We start from the raw sequence: 19,413 nt of genomic DNA, 5'->3' as shown, positions 1-19,413 counted from the left end.
GTGTTTCCTCTTTTCCCTTGACTTCTTTTTTGTTGTTGTTTTTGGTGTGTTTTTTTTTTGTTTGTTTGTTGTTGTTTTTTTTTTTGTTTTGTTTTTTTTTTGTTTTTGGGGGTTGTTTTTTTTTGGTTTTTTTTTGGTTGTTGTTGTTTGCAGTATATAATGTAGAGTAAACGATACCAGGTACGGCTCTGGGGAAAGCAGTAAAAGATGTAAATAGTTAATACAACTACTATGTTCCGGAAATAAATATATTAGGCATCGAAACGATACAACGAAAATGAAGGAATAAATACTGTCACTGTGTAGCTGCATCGATCTATTGTCTTCTATTTAAAGTAGGACTATAAAACAGAAATCATTAATAATCATACTGAAGTGTCATGTCCCTTCATATAATTGTAACATATGTCTTTCAGCATAGATCAATTTTTCGCAGCCGTTAACCTTTTGTATTATACGGTATGACTGCAACATAATTTTACAGTATTGTTTATGGCATGCTATATCGCAGGTACCTTAGCTTAATTGGTTGAGCGATGAAAATGATATTTCATTTGTAATCGGCGCTTATTATAGGAAGATTAAGTTCTGAAATGACTGACTGCAACCATACATGAAAAACCTGTGTGAATAGTCGCCCTTTGTCTGCATTAGTTTCTCAGTATCCCCAGCAGATGTTTTATTAATGTTAATAGATGTCAATTGTCCCTACTTCTTTGATGGACATTTCGTTGTCCCAACGCAATATATACAAATAAAGGAATAAATACTTGCGATGAGGTAAGCACTCTTTAAGACGACAGGTAACTATTATAATTCACACAGGCAAATTCAAATTCCCATATCTTACCGGAATTGATCAGCAAACTAGAGACGTATGTGCGGCCCTAGTCACATACGCTCCGCCCACTAATGATTATTCATGTTCAATCGGGACTGAAGACCTGTCGGGGTTTAAGGGCTCAACAGACGTATCACATCTATAAACAACAGAGAGAACACCTGAGGGTTTAAAGATGTGGACAACTATCGTCATCGCGTCTAAGTGAACCATACTTAACTGCTGTGATGTCGTTATCGTCAGGGAACACTACTTATACAAATGAAGGCATTTCACTTGGTTGGAATGTTGTGTAACGCCGCACTCAGCAATATTCCAGTTATATGGCGCACTCTGTAAACAGTCGAGTCTAAACCAGACAATCAAGTGACCTACATCATGAACATCGTTCTGCGCTAGTTGGATACGATTACATGTGTCAACCAAGTCAGCGAGTCTCACCAACCGATTCCGTAAGTCGCTGGGGTATAATTAGATTGGTTACTGAAGACAATCATCCATTATAAACCTGACAGTTTGGTTTCCTGGATATTATCAGAGATGTGTGGTTTTCTGGAGTATTCACGTTGTCTGTCATATTGCCGTTATTGTGTACGAGGGCTGGTCATTTATATAGGCTAAAGAGATCGATAATGTTTCACTAAATACCAATAGCTCATCGATAAACATCATAGCAGTAACTTTTCACAAAAATGGAAAACATCTGAAAGAAATTACCATACATCACGTCACTGTCGAGTGGTGACATATTCATGTATGGATAATGAGCAAAACAGTCTCCTGAACATAACATAGATCCATGTATGGATAATGAGCAAAACAGTCTCCTGAACATAACATAGAAGCAGTTCAGAAATGGACATGTAGTCTTGTGTTTTGTGTCTGTAAATTAGCACTGTAGTGTCTTACAATTGTTTAAGTACGATATTATCGACGACACGAATTTCATATCGATAATCACTGATATTTCTTCTCACTGATGATATTTCCGAGTATCGATCGATTATGTAGTTTATGGAGAATAGAAATACTGTTTTGTGAAGTCCTCGTACATTCCCATTTGATAGCACTAACTATCGTACATTAATGTGCTGTGTTAATGTACTGTTAGACGTTTATCTATGTATTTATTCAAAACAGTGATTATAATAAACATACAGCTGTACTGGGTATGTAACAAACCACAGATCATGTTCAAAAGGTCTTTAGCCTCATCAGTTTTATGAATAAAGAATTGTGATAATGATATTGACTTATAAATATGTATATCCAGGGATACTCTGCAACAGGGATAGGTCACTCGCTTGCTTTCTTTACCATTTGTACTAATTAACGTGTGCCTCGTCATGCTCCAACGCACACAGTGACTTGGCTGGTTCCCAGTGCAACTTCAGTTGTGTTTAACCAGGGAGACTATACAGAGTATATACGTTGTAGATTATCCCTGGTTTAACAGAACTTCAGTCAGTTTATTGTATGAGTCGGAATTTCAAAAATGAATGAATGAATGAATTATAGTATGAATTAAAAGCATGAATTATGTGAACGAATGAACGAAATAAAGAAAAAGAATAAAAGAAAGAAGTGCATATGTGAATGAAGGAAAGAAGAAATGCTACACCGCGGCTTTCCCTCCTAAAATATGTTAAAGAACGCAAAAGTATCGCGAGAACACGTGTTAACATCAGCTGTCCTTTTTAAAAATCTACTTTGAAACATTTTTGTTTACATTAATAATTAATTCAGATGTATCTTATGGCATGTGGGGAATGTAAAAACACATTAACAAAATGTTAACTGACACTGTCACACTGCCCTCAAACATAAAGTGTAAAACTCTCACAAAGCGTTCTAAAACACCTTTCCAGTTTTGTCAAATAATAAGATCAACAAGAAAGAAAGGGGTTATGGAAATATAACCCTCAAGCATCAATGGCGAATCAGATCAGATCGGCAATATGTCATATTTTTCACACACCTGAAATACACCCTAACATTCTTTTTTAGATTATGAAACTATCACTATTACTTGCGAACACATTTCACCTGATAGTACATTCCTCTCATATGAATTAAAGGTGTATGTGGAAGCTGTTTTTGAGGAAGTAACTAGGAATACTCAAACAACGGCGTATAGCATTTCAATGGCGAAATGTCATATTTTTCACACACATCAATTACAGCCTAACATGTTTTAAGTCATAAAACTGTCACTATTGCTTGCAAATACCTTTCAACTAAAGGTATGTTCTCCTTCTAAAAATTAAACGAATGTGTGAAAGAAGTTTTTATCGTCAAAATTTAGACTATCTTCGCGGTGAATCGAGAACAGAAGCCAGTGAGCTATAACTTACCGACTTGAAACTTTACTACAAATCTACTGTCCTAATACGGACACTAATACCAATTATTTGACTTAAACGGAAGTGACAAAATAGTTAACCTATCTCCTACATATTGGATTTCAGTTGTTACAACACTCAGCGAACTTAATCAGCTGTTGAAAAATAAAACGGGCTCAATATTACATAGTACGCTGCCACCATATTGGCTACACCGGTTACGTAACGACCCGAGACATACGTTCAGCGGCTTTTCGAGGAGTTTCTTCTCCCCCTCTATACAGGTTCCCTGGTATATCTAATGAATAAATAAATAAATAAATAAATAAATAAATAAATAAATAAATAGATAAATAAATAAATAGATAAATAAATAAATAAATAAATAAATAAATAAATAAATAAATAAATAAATAAATAAATAAATAAATAAATAAATAAATAAATAGAGCGTCGGTCAGTTAATGACTGCAGACTTCTGCAAATGATAATGCCCTGAGCTATCAACGTTTAGGTGTACCTTCTCAAGCATGTGACGAACCGTATTAATTAATTAATTAATTAATTAATGATTTAATTAAAGTCGGCTTTTAGCGTAGCGAGCTTTGTCGGAGCGATAGGTGGTGTTTTAAATAAATTATATAGGAATGGTGTGATAGGGGATAAACCACTGCCCCGTTCGTTACACTCCTCCCTCGTAAGAAATAGTGAACTGTGTTAATATTTTAATGATAATTTGGTAAACTACTTTTTAATTTTTAGGACAAGAAAGATCTGCAAAAATACCCTCACAGAGTTGGTATGACGTTTTGCTTAAGATCATGGTTTCATTGAGTATTTTATGTTTATTAGTTTTCGAGTTAGATTGCAATTCATCAGTCTGCTTTGACCCAAACGGACTATAGTTTGACCCAGACGGACTGCATCTGCGGTGTTGTTATCTTGGTTGTGAGTTCAGTGTGACCTGGTGTCAAAACATCATATATAACATAATTGTCTTGTTTTTATTTAAGTGTTGTAGGGAGCTTAGGGGTGGAGTGATGAACAGTATAAGGATAGAGGATAATATATACAAGTTGGAGATGTTTGTACAGTACAATAGGGATTAGGAAATCCCACACAATAACAAGAGATGCGTTAATAAGTGCAGAAGGTATATATGTAATAACCTTGGTCACGGTTGATAGACTGGAAGAAACAACAGCCAGCATCCTTAACACCATCAATATGACTGGTAAACAGTCACCCAGTCAGAAACAACAACCACCGGAACAGTCTACCACATCTCATGCGATAGTGTACATTCTATATGTGGGCGAAACAGGCCTCAGGATCTTGTTAACGGTGTTTGAACCTAAACCGAAACGTCGCTATCACAACAATAAGAGCAAAGGATTTTCATCTATATCGTTCCATACACCAATACGTGTTTAGTTTTAGTTTAACTACTATATAAAATTTAAAAAAAAAATATGCCGAGTAGTATTCTTTCATTTTGTCTGTTGTCTCAGGACCAATACTTTAGAAATAATTTGTTCCAGATACAACATCTGCGGACTTTGGAGTCGGGCGTAAAATGGCTCAGGAAATTCACAGTCGCTTCCCTTTGAAAGCTCTCTTCTTTTGCAAGTATACGAAAGTCAATGTTTTGATAATGGCGGATCTTTCAAAACATGTTTGGACACGGATCTGTGATATTTTGAACAAAATCGCTCATTGACTTCCAGTGACTTCTGTGTAATATAATGGCAACATTGAGACAAGACATCGACTTTCATGGGCTCTTTCGTAAACTCGGTATGTGTAAAACGTATCGCCTTCGGTGTTATTGTCAGACCGACATGGTTTTCGGTGAATGGAATTTGTACATGATCAATGATCAGTTATCAGTATGATTACATTACAGTTAGTACTCTTTCCTCAGGTTTGCACACACATCTAGAAGGGGGTGGCCAAGGGCTAAGGATCTAGAAAGGGGGCCCCCAAGGGCTAAGAATACAGCAGCCCGCTCATTAGCAAGCGCAAGGCAGTCCCCGGGTAGCGCCCGGTAAACTGCACTCTAGCCACACACCACCACCCACAGCCCCTCCTCTTCTCCAATTTTCTTAATAAGTAGTTGTCGATATTTGGAGTCACTGACATGATGTGACTGTAGACGATGCTGGTGCAGATATGTCACGAACTATCAAATGCACCAAAGAAAAGATATGACGCACAGTTCATTTTTAAAACCATAAATACGGTAAGAGTTCCTCTCGTTCCCCCATCTCATTTGGTATTTATTCAGTGATATATAATAGAGTTATTAACAAAACCTAACTCAACAATTACTAGGGGACTCAGAGAAATAAGTAAAAGTCCCCGAAATAAGTGTAATCAGAGACCATATAATTATATGGGCATATAATTATATGGTCTCTTGAGTAATATATAGGGTTGAACTTCTTAGTGTTACCTCAGTTTCCCTGCAGAAGAAAGAATATGGGGGCACGAAAGGGAGTCTTTCCATAAATACTATGAAGACAATCAGACTTAACCCCCTGGATGCCACAGGGACATATATGTCCTTCCTCTACATACCTCACTTGGAAGTCCAATAAAATTCTAAATATACCACGCATATATAAATACTTCACAGTTTTGAATTCTGCGGAAAATTCCCAGTTTCTCCATACCATCCACTATCATCTCAGACCAAGCTAAACTGTTGAAAATTGCCTTTCAAAATAGGCTTCTTCGTAAATGTCGCCATTTTTCAAACTGTACAAAATCGAGATTCACAGCGTTATTTGCAGTATGTTTTGAAATGTGAAAATCGGATAATTACTGGGAGTAATGAATTTCAAAATTAGCATATTAATGATCACTGATATCAAGTTTTCATGTAACCAGGAATGATAATTCTGTAACGTCACCGATGTACCCAGAATCGGTTGGGATGTTTTCGAAAATACACATACACGAACGCCGAAGTGCGCTTTCCGCCATATTGGATAGTGTTTACAAAATCACGTTTCGAGAAGGCCGGTATTGAGAAGCCCATTACATCATGTATACTTCATAGTTAGCTGCGACAAATGCATCATTGAATTCCCCATATATCTTAGAATCAAATTACAAATGGTCTTTGTCACCAATACCAACTGTCTAGACAAAACGAAACGAAATATATTTTGTACGAAAACGAACGCTGTGCTCGAAAGACAGCGCTTGACTGGAATGTAAACAAAGAAAAATTCCAATTTTACACTGCCTAGCATTTTCGGAAATTTCCCAACATCCAGCCCTCTAATCATTGCTTACAATGGCTCAATACGCTTAGTATATTCAGGGGAAGAGTATCGTGGCAAAAAATTGCAAATTGAAAATAGATACAATGAAATAATTTGGTAATTCATAAGAAACTGTCAAACTTTGAGTGTAGCGTGACGCCATGACTGACGCAAAATCACGCAGAACGACAAAGGTACTTATCGGCATTTCTGGCTTCTTCCGTCATTTACAATGTAAACGATAAGAACATATTACAATACACAGATAGTCAGAATAATTCTGATTACTTACATCTCACATTTATATACAAAAGATCCCTGAATCAAGCAAAAAGTCATCGCAAAATCCTGTGTACCCTTCTCAGCGAAGCCGCCATTTTGAAAGAAATCGGTCATCGGTAGTGATGTCATACGTCAACATTGTTGCACATATTAGGCAATTTCTTTGAGGAGAAGGTCGGTTGAACAAGAGTAAACACAATGCCCATACCATTCTGATTGCACTTGTAGTATTGTGACGTATATTTTGCGCATCGTTCAGATATTTTTTCATGAAACTGATTTCAGTATCTACATATATCCATGTTCAACACCATATCATGTGTGGATATAAGGTATCCGTTTTTATTCCTTGAAAGCTTTTGATTGTTTGAATAATATTTACATGGGAAATTGACTCAGTAAGTGTATTATACCACATTTTAAGCCTCTGCACAAGTGTTGGAAGATCACACGTAGCCATTACTGCAACATGTGCTTTAGTTCCCGTGATGTGCAATATTCAATACGTTGGGACAAATATTGCAGTTACATATGAACTGGTTAATAAACAGCGATTTAATTCCAACTTATAAGTAAAACGGATAGTATTAATGAAAATGATTTGTACATTTTATCAAATGTAGGGGCACACATACTACCATTTAAAGGAATTGTCTTGTTCATTGTATTGGTTTGTGTCGTTTTTATAGACAAAACTATTATGAATATTAATTGACCAGGTGCGAGTTTGTCAAAACGTTTCATGATTCATTATCATTGTTTTTCGATAATAAAGTCAATTCAAATGCGATTAAAATATATCTAAAATATATCTGATGGCAGAATGTCTAACTCAAACAATATTTATACGGAAATTGTTAAAAATATATACATCAGGTCAAGTCTTAATTTGGACAAGCCTTACGTCCATTTTCTAATACTTCTTTACTGAAAAAGCGATCTCTTTGTACCTCTCATTGCATTCTTATGAAGGGAATTGATTTCATAATCATGAGAAGAAAAGTCTTTTTCCTAAATGAATACTCAATGAATATTCAGGTGTTGTGAAATTTTCATTTAAGCTAAATTGATGCTAGGCAGGTGCGCGTGTTGCTCACAATAAGATATGTAGTAAAACCGTGTAATTGTTGATATATTCAGGACACTATTTCAGTGATAAAACCATTCATTTTATATTTTGGCAAAAAAGTGTTGAATTCTGACGCAGAAGCCGATATCTTTTACACATTGAGTGGAAATTAGGTTAGATATAAACTAATCAGCAACCAGAGTAGTCTTTTTCCGACGTCACAAAATGCACAAAACATGCTGTGACGTCAACTAAAACGTCGCATTATTTTCAGTTATTTCATTACGTTTGAAAATGTGGCTGTTACTCCGTTAATAATGATGGAAAATTAATAAAAATACATATACACAAACAGGAGAATATTGGAATCTAAGAACTAAAATATGTATCGGATAGGGACATCCAAATCGCTATAGCCTGAATTTTGATGTAGTACACTTGCATCTTTTCTTACAAATTGTGAAACTACCAAAAGGTATCCTCTCACATTGGGGAAATTTGTATTGGAATAGTTTGGTTCACTGTGAACAAAACATCACGAAAATATACTGTCCATATCCACAGCAAATTCTTTCCATGTGATCGGAGTTACATTGACCAAATGTAAACCATAGCTGAGTTATGCCCCCTTACCTTTATACGTGCATGACCTCTCTGTCGACGTTTGGCGTCATAGTAGAAAATCGATTTTTGACATTTATTGCGGGTCATTTTTGATTTTGTGAGTATGACGTTATGCATTAGCACATACATCCATTTCATATACACTTATGTCGTGCAGATATCAAGCTGTATTTTCTTCGCTCACACTTTCCGTAAAGATGCCAAATTAAAAAACTCGTAGCAGAGTGCTTCTCTTGGTGCACGATAAAAAACTGAGAAATTTACTGTTTTTGAACACACACAAAAGTTTTGGACAACTTTTAGCAGTGTCTATTTCTCAAACCCCTGAGGTAGCCGCAATTATATTCATACCAACGGATAGGAAATCAAATATTCTACATGTCTGTGCAATTTCATAGCCGTACGCAGATCCAGGACCACGCGAGAGCAAATCTCGCACAACGTTCACTTTTCAAACTTTATGAAGATGTGCGCCTGAAAAAAAAACTCGGCATCCAGGGGGTTAACCTTGGCTTACTTTAAGTTAAAGTCAAGGGAGTTATTCATCGGTATTATCACAAGATTTATTACCATTGGACAACGAAATATCAGACCTTCAATATAAACATGAAACATTAACTTTAAAGGTAGGTGCTTCCAAAAGAATGTGTTATTTCATATTCAACATTAATTGTTATATCTTGTAACAGTTTGTCTGTCTTTTCAATAAATAAAGCTACCCCACCGCCCCATCCCCAATAGGAATCTTGAAATATTGACATCTAAAAGCTGTACCAACAGTCATAGTCCTTGTGGTAATGCTCACTGCAGCCATGATAGTTTGCTTGTTTACTGTCATTGCCTGGTACCTAGGATTGAGAAGGAAGATAACCAGATGCAAAGCAAAATTCATGATTAAAATAAGGAACCCCTGGCAAGAGAAATTGTCAACCACTTGACTGCTACATGTTTTAGCCAAAATGCTTTATGTTACAATGATAGACATGGAGAAATGCCTTTTTATGATTGCTCATGCTAATCCTTAAGCAGTGTTAAATTGCTCTCGACTACATCTCAATATCATTCATGATTAAACGACCTGTTTTGTTCATCTTAAACCCTTATGAGTGATAAATTATGGTATACAGTGGTATACAAGGTTTTGTCCAATGCACAAATGTTGAGCATGCATTCATAAAGCCCAAAATAATGTGTCCAGATGGACACAGAAATATTGAGAGAGAATACCTACAGCACATCAAGAGTAGTTATGCGTGTATATTATTTCACCCATCAGTCATGACCACTGTCCTCATGATCACTGATTCATTTCAGGCTCTGAAGTAATTACTTGTAGGCACAGTACAATACACTTTTACCATACTTTAGATGAAGCTCCTTACCAGTGAGGACCTGTAAATCTTATTTATGGGGGCCTCATGGTCCTTCACTTTTCTAAGTGAAGGTAAAACCCACATACACATGGGCATTAAGGTCAGGATTGTAGTCTGTTTGCCTTGAAAAAGTACTGATGAATGTCATTTAAATGAAAACGTAAATCCAGTACAGTGAAAAGAAAATTGCTAATCCTCATAATTTTATCTTGCCAATTGAACATCTAGATCTCAGAATTCTTTTCAACTTAAGATAAAAGTTGTTGAACAAACGATCATAGTTTCAGAGTGCTATATTTGTTTGTAGTACAAGAGGGTATGCACATTAAATGAAACACCAAGAATAGGTAGTGTTGATCTAAGTTAACGCTCATCACATCCCGTACATGCATTTGTTTCACTGTTCCAACTGCTGTGCTTACACCCTTGTAGTACAACAAACCAATAATAACGATTAGAATTTATGATAATTTCTTAAACAACTTTTATGCTAATTTGAATAATATTCTGAGACTTAAATTTTCAGTTGGCAAGGTAGATTTATGAGGATTCTCAGTCTTAATTTCACTATATTTGGTTTATTTTTTTTGTTTAAAGTGAATACGTTTTCACTGAAAACGGTATAGATTGATGCCCTTATTGATACAGGAATACTCAATTCTATTGTATTATGTACATTTTCTAATTTTTATATCATGAATTTGGCACTTTACATGTTTTTTATGCATTTTTTCCCACTTTTCAATGGTTTTCAGACAAGGCATCTGGAAAGCAATTTTTTCCTTTTAGGAAAGGTTGCCCATCACATCTGTCGTAACATGACTGCCATGTTTACAGGTACATTTGGTTGCAGTTTTATATGCATCCCACTTTATAATGTCAGGAGTATTGTGTTGTTATGATGGTGCCAATACTGTCAACATTTCTGTTTGTTTTTGCATACAGGTCACAATCTTGAAGAGATCCGTGTGAGAGCACTGGAGAATATCCTGTCTAAATTGGAGCATAAGTTGATATGTGATGCAGATCTTGTCAATGAGCGGCATCTCTTCATCCGACTGCTTGAATGGTTTAATTTCTCATCTTGTCCCAAGGCAGCAGATGTCCTTGGTTTGCTCAGCAGGCTATCACAGGTAATTGTATGGAAATAAGTTCTTCCTTATTCAGTTTGAAACTTCTGTGGAAAAGGGTATGCATATCATTATGTGAAATTGTGTCTACATACAGACTTCTTTGTAAGTGTGTGTTGTTTAATCAGTTAACATACAAAGATCAGTGCAACTGATTAGTCGCCATACAAACATCTGTGTGAGTTTATGATTTATCACAGCAGACATACCAACGTATGTGTAAGTGTGTGTTGTTTAATCAGTCAACATACAAAGATCAGTGCAACTGATTAGTCGCCATACAAACATCTGTGTGAGTTTATGTTTAATCACAGTAGACATACCAACATCTGTGTAAGTGTTTGTTGTTTAATCAGTCAACATACAAAGATCAGTGCAACTGATTAGTCGCCATACAAACATCTGTGTGAGTTTATGATTTATCACAGCAGACATACCAACGTATGTGTAAGTGTTTGTTGTTTAATCAGTCAACATACAAAGATCAATGCAACTGATTAGTCGCCATAAAAACATCTGTGTGAGTTTATGATTAATCACAGTAGACATACCAACATCTGTGTAAGTGTTTGTTGTTTAATCAGTCAACATACAAAGATCAGTGCAACTGATTAGTCGCCATACAAACATCTGTATAAGTGTGTGTTTTTTAATCACATTCGAAATAGGAACATCTGTGTAAGTGTTTGTTGTTTAATCACAGCCAACATACAAACCTCTCTGTACGTATGTGTTGTTTAATCACAGTTGACATACAAACATCTCTGTAAGTGTATATTGTTTAATTAGTTGACATACAAACTTCTGTGTGAGTGTGTGTTTCATCACTGTTGACATACAAACATGTCTGTAAGTGTATGTTGTTTAATGACAGTCAACTTGTGGGTGTGTGTTGATGGTTCAAGAATATCCTTTACTATTAGCATATAACCTAGAGAAGTTGCTGTATCCATGTGTGTTGTTTCCAGCACTCAGCTGCTGCAGAGATCCTCCAGGACATTGGAGGTATTGACTTCCTCACACAGTTTCGGGAAAATGCCAGTCCTGATCAGCGACCAGTTCTTGATCAGATCCTGGAGCACACCATGCGCCTCCCAGAGATCAAAGCCAGCACTCACGCTCCAGAGTGTATCTACCACAAGCCTGCTGACACCGGTAAGTGAATATACTTCATTTAGTACCCGCCCATGGAAGATACTGCTGTGTAATATGTTTACAGCAATATTACACTAGTGTAATACCGCTAGATATACAACATCATAAGGTTCACAGTTACGACATCACAATGTTAGGGCCGCTGTCACAATGGTACTAGACCTTGTTTGATGCGAGGAAAGCTGAAAGTCTTCATATTCATGGCAGAGGGGCTCAGTTTCTATCAGTTTATGTTGGACAGTAATAAACAGAATGCTAAACTCACTTCCGTGAAATACTATTTTCATTAAACTTGTGAAAAGATTTACTATCAAAGTAGTATAAGTAACTCACTTTTGCTCCTTTGATACCAAATCATTAACCCATGGTATTACATGGAAGGTGGTTTAGCATCCTCTAGTTATATATAAAATGTATGAAATTTTACGATGATCATGACCCATAGTCAACATGAGCTGGTGGTCTTTATTTGTACTGAACAAGAAACATGGAATATTTTTATGAACATCATGAAATTGTGTGCACTATAGTTACCACTAACAAAATCACCCAAAATATTCATGATCCCTAACAATTCATGTCACCAGTTCATGTGTGCATGTACATATATGTTCACCCACTAAACTGTTTACTGTACATAGGTGGTGGATGAACTGCCTAAGGTGCCAGACTAGTGATCCAGTCAATGGTGCCTGAATTGAGCCCATCTGCGACAAGGTGTAAAGACCTTGAAGTCAACCTTGTGTACAAACTCTTTCAGTGTTGTCACACCCTCTAGTGTGCAGTACAGTACCCTGTGCATTTAAAAGAACCCATGAATCCATTGGCAAATGTGCAAACACTTAGCCGTGGGTTCAGCAACATGCAGTGCGACTATATGTCCCATTCCTCCCTGCTGCAAATGGCTACCTTGTAAAGATGGAAAAGCCACATGAACTTGGTGCACCTAGTGGTTGCACGAGTTGTATGATCCCTATGGAGTTGAGATTGAAAATATGATTTGCCTTTGAGATTGACTTCCAGTGATCGAGTGAAAACAAGGAACTTAAAGTATGAATGTGGAAGGGATGGACTGTAGCGCAATACAGATCACCCAGGGATTGGGAAAGGGAACTTTGACAATGGGCCATTTTCAGGATTATTAGCCATTTTCTGAATTTAGAATGGGCCACTACCCTTGTTTCAATAGTAAACTTCAAAATTTTAATGGGCCATTTTTCATTCAAATGTGCAAAGTGGCCCATGCCCCTGCCTTTCCCAATCCCTGATCACCATACAACAAGAAATGATGGCAAGAAGTTTTGAGTTTTTCATAACATTTTCAGGAAGTAGCCTGCCCGCTGTCGATTAATTCTCTCCCTGTTTGTTTGAAGGCTTGAGCCAGACCGTAACCACCATTGATGAGAGCACTCGGACAAATCACATGTCAGCCACTCCAAGGTCATTTGGTCAGGTCTCTGCGACGACATCCCTGCCAAATACAGAGAGACTTGGCTGCTATGGCGATCCATCAACGGGGTATTTTGCAAGTTTACCTGAGGAAGAGCTGGATCCACCTTTAGCCAGATATGAACCTGGTGAGCATATGATGCTGGTCTGAATGTCAGTATGTTTTAAGTGAGTGAGTGAGTGAGTGAGTTTGGTTTTACGCCGCTTTTAGCAATATTCCAGCGATATCACGGTGGGGGACACCAGAAAATGGACCTCACACATTGTACCCATGTGGGGAATCGAACCCGGGTCTTCGGCGTGACGAGCGAACGCTTTAACCACTAGGCTACCCCACAGCCCCTGTTTTAAGTAGGACGGGGGTAGTTGAAGAGAAGCAAAGTGGTTAAGCTATCACACTTCAGTCTGTAACCATGTCCAAATCCCTCTAATCGTTATCCATGTAGACAACCTGGTCGTGATAACATGCAATATCTTACTCACCATGCCTATATCTACTTCAACATGTATAATCCTTTATTCATAATCTATGTGAGTCCTGGTCTGTGTTACTCTTCATCTGTGATACACCTGGCTAGTGGTACAACTGACCTGTGACACACCTGGCTAGTGGTACCCCTGTACCCTGACCTTTGATCCATTTGGTTAGTGGTACCCCTGACCTGTGACACACTTGGCTACTGGTACCCCTGACCTGTGACACACATGGCTAGTGGTACCCCTGCTCTTTATTGTGTCATGTTTGTTTTACACTTGATCAGCTTTACGAAATCTGTTACCTATTTTTCACCTTAGCTTATGTATGATCAGATACTGTGAAAGTTTAACTTGTTCAGTAACACTGGATGTAATGAGAAGTCATGGATATCACATGTAGTCAAATGCCTGCTTGTCAGTTGCCTTATGACCAGTCATATTTTAGATTCATCAACAGTTGAAAAATCTCTAATCCTGCCCAGTGATAAATCTTTGTTGATGTGGTTAACTAAAGGGAACAAGTTCATTCATAATTTATTTTCGTTATCAGGGGGATCTGCTGGACTTCGTGTCACAGTCTTTCCATGGTTACCACTCACCCCAACTGACCAGCATGTCCTCCAATCTACCAACAGGTGAGTTAAAATCAGGTGTGGGAACGTGTTTCAATATCATTATGAATCTAGGACATATAAGTTATCACGCGAATATGTTTTGGAATGGTTAATGCCCTGCATTAGGAATAATTATTGTGTTCTTGCTTAATAATTTAAAAAAAATTTGATTTCACATGCCTGAAATCATGAACCTAAACTTTGTGGAATGTCTATGACATCACAAATATATGCGTAATAATGCAATGCATCACAAGCCTGGTGACAAAATTTTCTTCTGATCACTTGTCCGACTTAAGTAAGTTTTTGTGTCACAGTACGTATTGTTGTCAACATATCTTAGCTTACATTTGAAAAAGAACAAGCTCACATGGAACTCCAGAAACCTTCAATTAACCTTCTGAACAACAAATACACTTTAATTTTTCGCGTGACAATGTGCAGTGTGTCGTTCTCTCGCTAACACTTACAGATGGTCTGCAAACTGATGTTGGTGACTTCTTAAGCCTATTTTAATTTCTACCTTTGCTTTGTAATCTACTCCATCTATCATAACCAGGCACGAAGTTTCTGGGATCAAAGCGCTGACAGTACCGTAACCAGGGCCGTCAATCCGGACACAATCACCAACCCTTGACACAGTGTCTGTTTACACAGTCAAAGTAGTCCCTAAACTTAGGACCACCCTAAGTTGCAATGATATCTGTATTTGACCTCAATGGATACTGAGAATATCTCTTGGCTTTATCCTACCAAGAACCCTATCGACTGTATGATAAATACTTTTTACGTCCTGGTGTTTTCTCTGTAAAAGAAAAGGGATCACATTTCACATTTCATGTGTGATCAGATTCTAATTGTTCACTTTCGTGATAATCCTTGATACATTATTTACATGTTCCTCTACTGAAAGGGGTGGTGAGGTAGTTTAGTGGATAAAACATTTGCTCCTTAAGAGGAAGACCTAAATTTAATTCCCCACATTGGTACATTGTGTGAAGCACATTTCTGCTGTTATTGCTGGAATATTTCGAAAAGCATGTAAAATCCAACTCACTCACTCAGTCACTATTATGATACAATGGAGACTGTTTGAAGTTGCAGGTGAGTGTTTTCGCTATGGGATTTAGAAAGTGATTGAATGTACCATATGTTATATTTGGGATTACACTTCTCAGTAAAGTACCAATTCCAGTCTTTTTGTTATTTGGAGTCTGGATGAGAAAGGGTTACAACAGGTGAGTATCTGGGAATTCGCTGACGGGTAATGCTCACTTGTAATTGACCAAAGTTACACAACAGATCTTGCTTAAACTGGACAGGTAGATATTTTGTTTGTACTTGACATCAATATCTTCCCTAGTCTCTGCGTAACGACATCTTACTCTATAACATTAGTGTCACAGATGTGTGAGATTCCAGAAAGGAGGCTCTCTTACAAGCGCTGGTTCTTGGATGATGTGTGTCTTATACATTACCTGTAGAGATAACTTCTTTTGTCATTGCCAGTGGACAGATGTCCCTTTCTGAATGGAGAGTAACTGATGCTGTCTGTTTTACCAGCTCCCTGCAGAGCAAGGACGTTTCCATGTTGATGTCAGCGTGTGAGTTTCTTAGTGATGTCGTGCTGCAGGACTTTCCAGCAGAGATCTTCCTGCAGAGGCCACAGATTGTTAAGGTAGGCACTCAGTCAGAAGACATTGTCAGTACTTGAGACATTTGTATACTTTGTTGGAGAAGACATTGTCAGTACTTGAGACATTTTTATACTTTGTTGGGGGGACTTAAATGTTTTATCCTTGTCAACAAGATAGCTCAAGAATCGTTCACAGGATTTTCTTCTTCTTTGACACCAAGTTTTATGTAGGAAAGGTGCAGGACCCAGTTGATTTTTTGGTCTTTCACTTAATTTTCAAGGTTACGGTGACACTTTTGAAGATTTCAGCATGTTGAGATTGTCAGCAAGATATCTCAAGAACCATTCACTGGATTTTTTTCATAGACTTTCAAGATATCGCTTGAATGTTTTTGATAAGCAATTTCTTGATTACTATTTTTTGTATATTTCATACAACATGACATTCATGTCAAGGTTATGTTTGTTCTTAACCTCTAATATACTTACCCTTATAACATGAATTATAGTCATCCTAATATATCAAAGTGCTTGAGCCTCATGACTTTGTATCCTAAGTGTAGGGAGATAACTCTTGTTTGTCTAACAACAGAGTCTGTGGTCACTCCTGGGTGTCAAGTCAGAGGACAACACAGCCTTGCTGATGCGAGCCACATGGACATTGACAGACGTCAGTCGTTGCCTCCATACACGACTCCGATACTACCAGGATCCAGTCCTCTACACTCCAAAACAGGGTACGTCCATCTATTTACATCAGTATCTCTTCAAGATTTCAGGATAGAGCAGATTTACACGTATTAATGCTTTGCTCGCTCACACCAAACATCAAACCCCCACCATTGATAGACTGATATGAAAGGTGTCTAAACCATTCAGTGCAGACTACCGGTATCATAATATCTGAGTATAATATGATTTCACAGAGAAGTGTTATTGTTTTTCAAAATATTTGGATGATCGCTTGTTGACCTGGTTCTGTGTTCTAGATTTCAGTTCTTCTTCCTCTTCATCATTCTCCCATGTTGCCAACTCTTCCTCCAACCAATCAGGCAACTCCACAGACACCCGACCATCTGTGATTGGCTGGACTGCTGCACGGCATCGAGGTGATGGACGAGATGGGGACAGCTCCACCTCATCAAACAGGTTGTGGCCATTTTGACTCTTTTTAAGGTTATATGTAGTATGCCTTATGTCAGCATTACTTTGTTCTTGATTTTTTGTTGAATCAATGAAATAGAGATTTCTCAGATTTCTGATGTCTGATGACAGGAGGAACAATGTGTAGAGTAACTAGAGATGTCACTAGAAATCAGAAGAATGGTTTCAGAAATTCTGCACTTTGGTGCTGTGTCTTTGCATAAAAAAAAGAACATTGGTGCCCTGTGGTCCTGTGCACAAAGCTCAGGTCACGAATCAGTTAAGCACCATCGAGCTTGGACAGACCTTGGATGGGTGGCTGTGTTTGGCAGTTTGGCTCATCACAGTTTCTCGGACTTCAGTTCTGCCCCACAACAAAGCACATAACACATGTGGTCTCACCTTAGGCAAGTGAGTTTGTTTAAAACTGCCGAAGCAGAAAATGGGTACCCGTTGGAATAAGTCATGTCAGGCATCTTGGGTTAATCGGGGTGATAATGATCAGATTCTTAGGGTGCTTGGTGTAATGTGCATGATACATATTATTGTTATTATTATCTTTCAGCACTTTCGTCATCATTGTCATCACAATCAGCTTGTATTTCCTATATTAACACTTGATGTGTCAGTATTCCTGGGATGATAAGTCTTCAATATCCTAAGTCTGTAAGAGATTTTAGGAAAATCAGGCTGTTAATCTTCGTGTATGTGGTGCCCTGGATAATTACTCAAAATATCAATCACTTGAATGTCACGTCCTGACTTGATATTTTACAGGCTGTTGTAACTTCTAACCCAACTAACAAAGAAAATATGTCATTATTTATCTTTCAGTGACTTAAGGCTACATAAGTTTGGTGCATCTATTGGAAGTGGATATATAGGGAGGTTTAGAGATTAAAGTGTTCACGCATCACGGCAAAGATCTGGGTTTGATTCAGGGTACAACTTGTAAAGCCAATTTCTGGTATGAAGCCAATTTCTGGAAATTTGCTAAAAGCGGCGTAAAACCCAATGCACTCACTCACTCACAGAATTCATTAGAGATGTGAATTCCCAGACTTTTCCTGATGGTCTCGCTTCATCTATCAGGACCATGTGTGGGACTGGAGATCCTGCTTCATTATCACTGTTTCTCCCACAGTGACTAAATATAACTAAATATAACTAAAACACCAATCAAATTGGTTTTATGAGTTGAATCACAAACACAAACTTAGTATGTTGTTTTGTCTTTGTTTATCTTCAGAAGTGTATCTGGAGCCTCTAGCCTTGGCCTTGACCCTGACATAGGTCAGGTGATAGAGGAGACAGATGCTGATGACAGTCACATCCTGCAGTACCATCAGATAACTCTGCCACAGTTCTGCGTCATCTCCCTGCAGAGGGCGCTGCCTGTACTGCAAACTCAGAATGAGGCTGTGGTTGTACAGGGCATGCAGCTGCTGTATGCAGTGTTGGACCTGCTGCAACAAGTTGTGACCTCGCATGTGTGGAGCGAGACATCACAACCATCAAGGGAAGTGGTACGGTAGTGTAGAAAATCTGATTGTTGTGACAGTTCCAAATACGTTGGCACCATTTTGTAAAGCTGTTGTGAGCTAGACAGGATGTGTCATTCAACTTTAAATAGTATATAGGATAAACAATGCTTACAAGTCTCAAAGAAATTAAATAAAGAATGGACCTTTTAAAAATCACATCATATCACATCATTGAAACATGTATAAGAGGGTATTGGTTGTCTTAAAGTTCATTACTTGATTAAAGACTATGACAGGGAGGTCCTCAGTGGTTTGGTGACAAGCGTGCATACTGCAACTCCAGGCCTACCCTCTAGCCTATCAGCTGCAGGGGCAGAATCTCAGTGTTCATGTTAGTTTCACAAGATTAGTTGTGTAGTTTATATGCTATGATGTCTCTCAGTGTTCATGTTAGTTTCACAAGACTAGTTGTGTAGTTTATATGCAATGATGTCTGTCAGTGTTCATGATGCCAATGAAGGC

General features: G+C 37.7%; 1 protein-coding gene across 1 annotated transcript in view; it reads left to right on the top strand.

Annotated features, from left to right (window-relative positions):
• The first annotated feature begins 4,834 nt into the window (after positions 1–4,834).
• Positions 4,835–19,413, top strand: part of LOC137258390 (rotatin-like) — a 66,176-nt gene continuing 51,597 nt past the window's right edge. Inside the window, exons 1-9 of the mRNA XM_067796053.1 lie at positions 4,835–4,980; positions 10,749–10,936; positions 11,902–12,088; positions 13,462–13,665; positions 14,565–14,649; positions 16,192–16,306; positions 16,857–17,001; positions 17,254–17,413; positions 18,657–18,933. Of these exons, the coding sequence (XP_067652154.1) occupies positions 4,929–4,980; positions 10,749–10,936; positions 11,902–12,088; positions 13,462–13,665; positions 14,565–14,649; positions 16,192–16,306; positions 16,857–17,001; positions 17,254–17,413; positions 18,657–18,933 (1,413 nt within the window). The 5' untranslated portion in view covers positions 4,835–4,928. The remainder of the gene's footprint in view (positions 4,981–10,748; positions 10,937–11,901; positions 12,089–13,461; positions 13,666–14,564; positions 14,650–16,191; positions 16,307–16,856; positions 17,002–17,253; positions 17,414–18,656; positions 18,934–19,413) is intronic.

This window comes from Haliotis asinina, chromosome 12, assembly GCF_037392515.1.
Source record: "Haliotis asinina isolate JCU_RB_2024 chromosome 12, JCU_Hal_asi_v2, whole genome shotgun sequence".
Taxonomy (NCBI): domain Eukaryota; kingdom Metazoa; phylum Mollusca; class Gastropoda; order Lepetellida; family Haliotidae; genus Haliotis; species Haliotis asinina.
The sequence above is the reverse complement of the archived record's forward strand: the minus strand, read 5'-3'. Positions and strand labels throughout refer to the sequence as shown.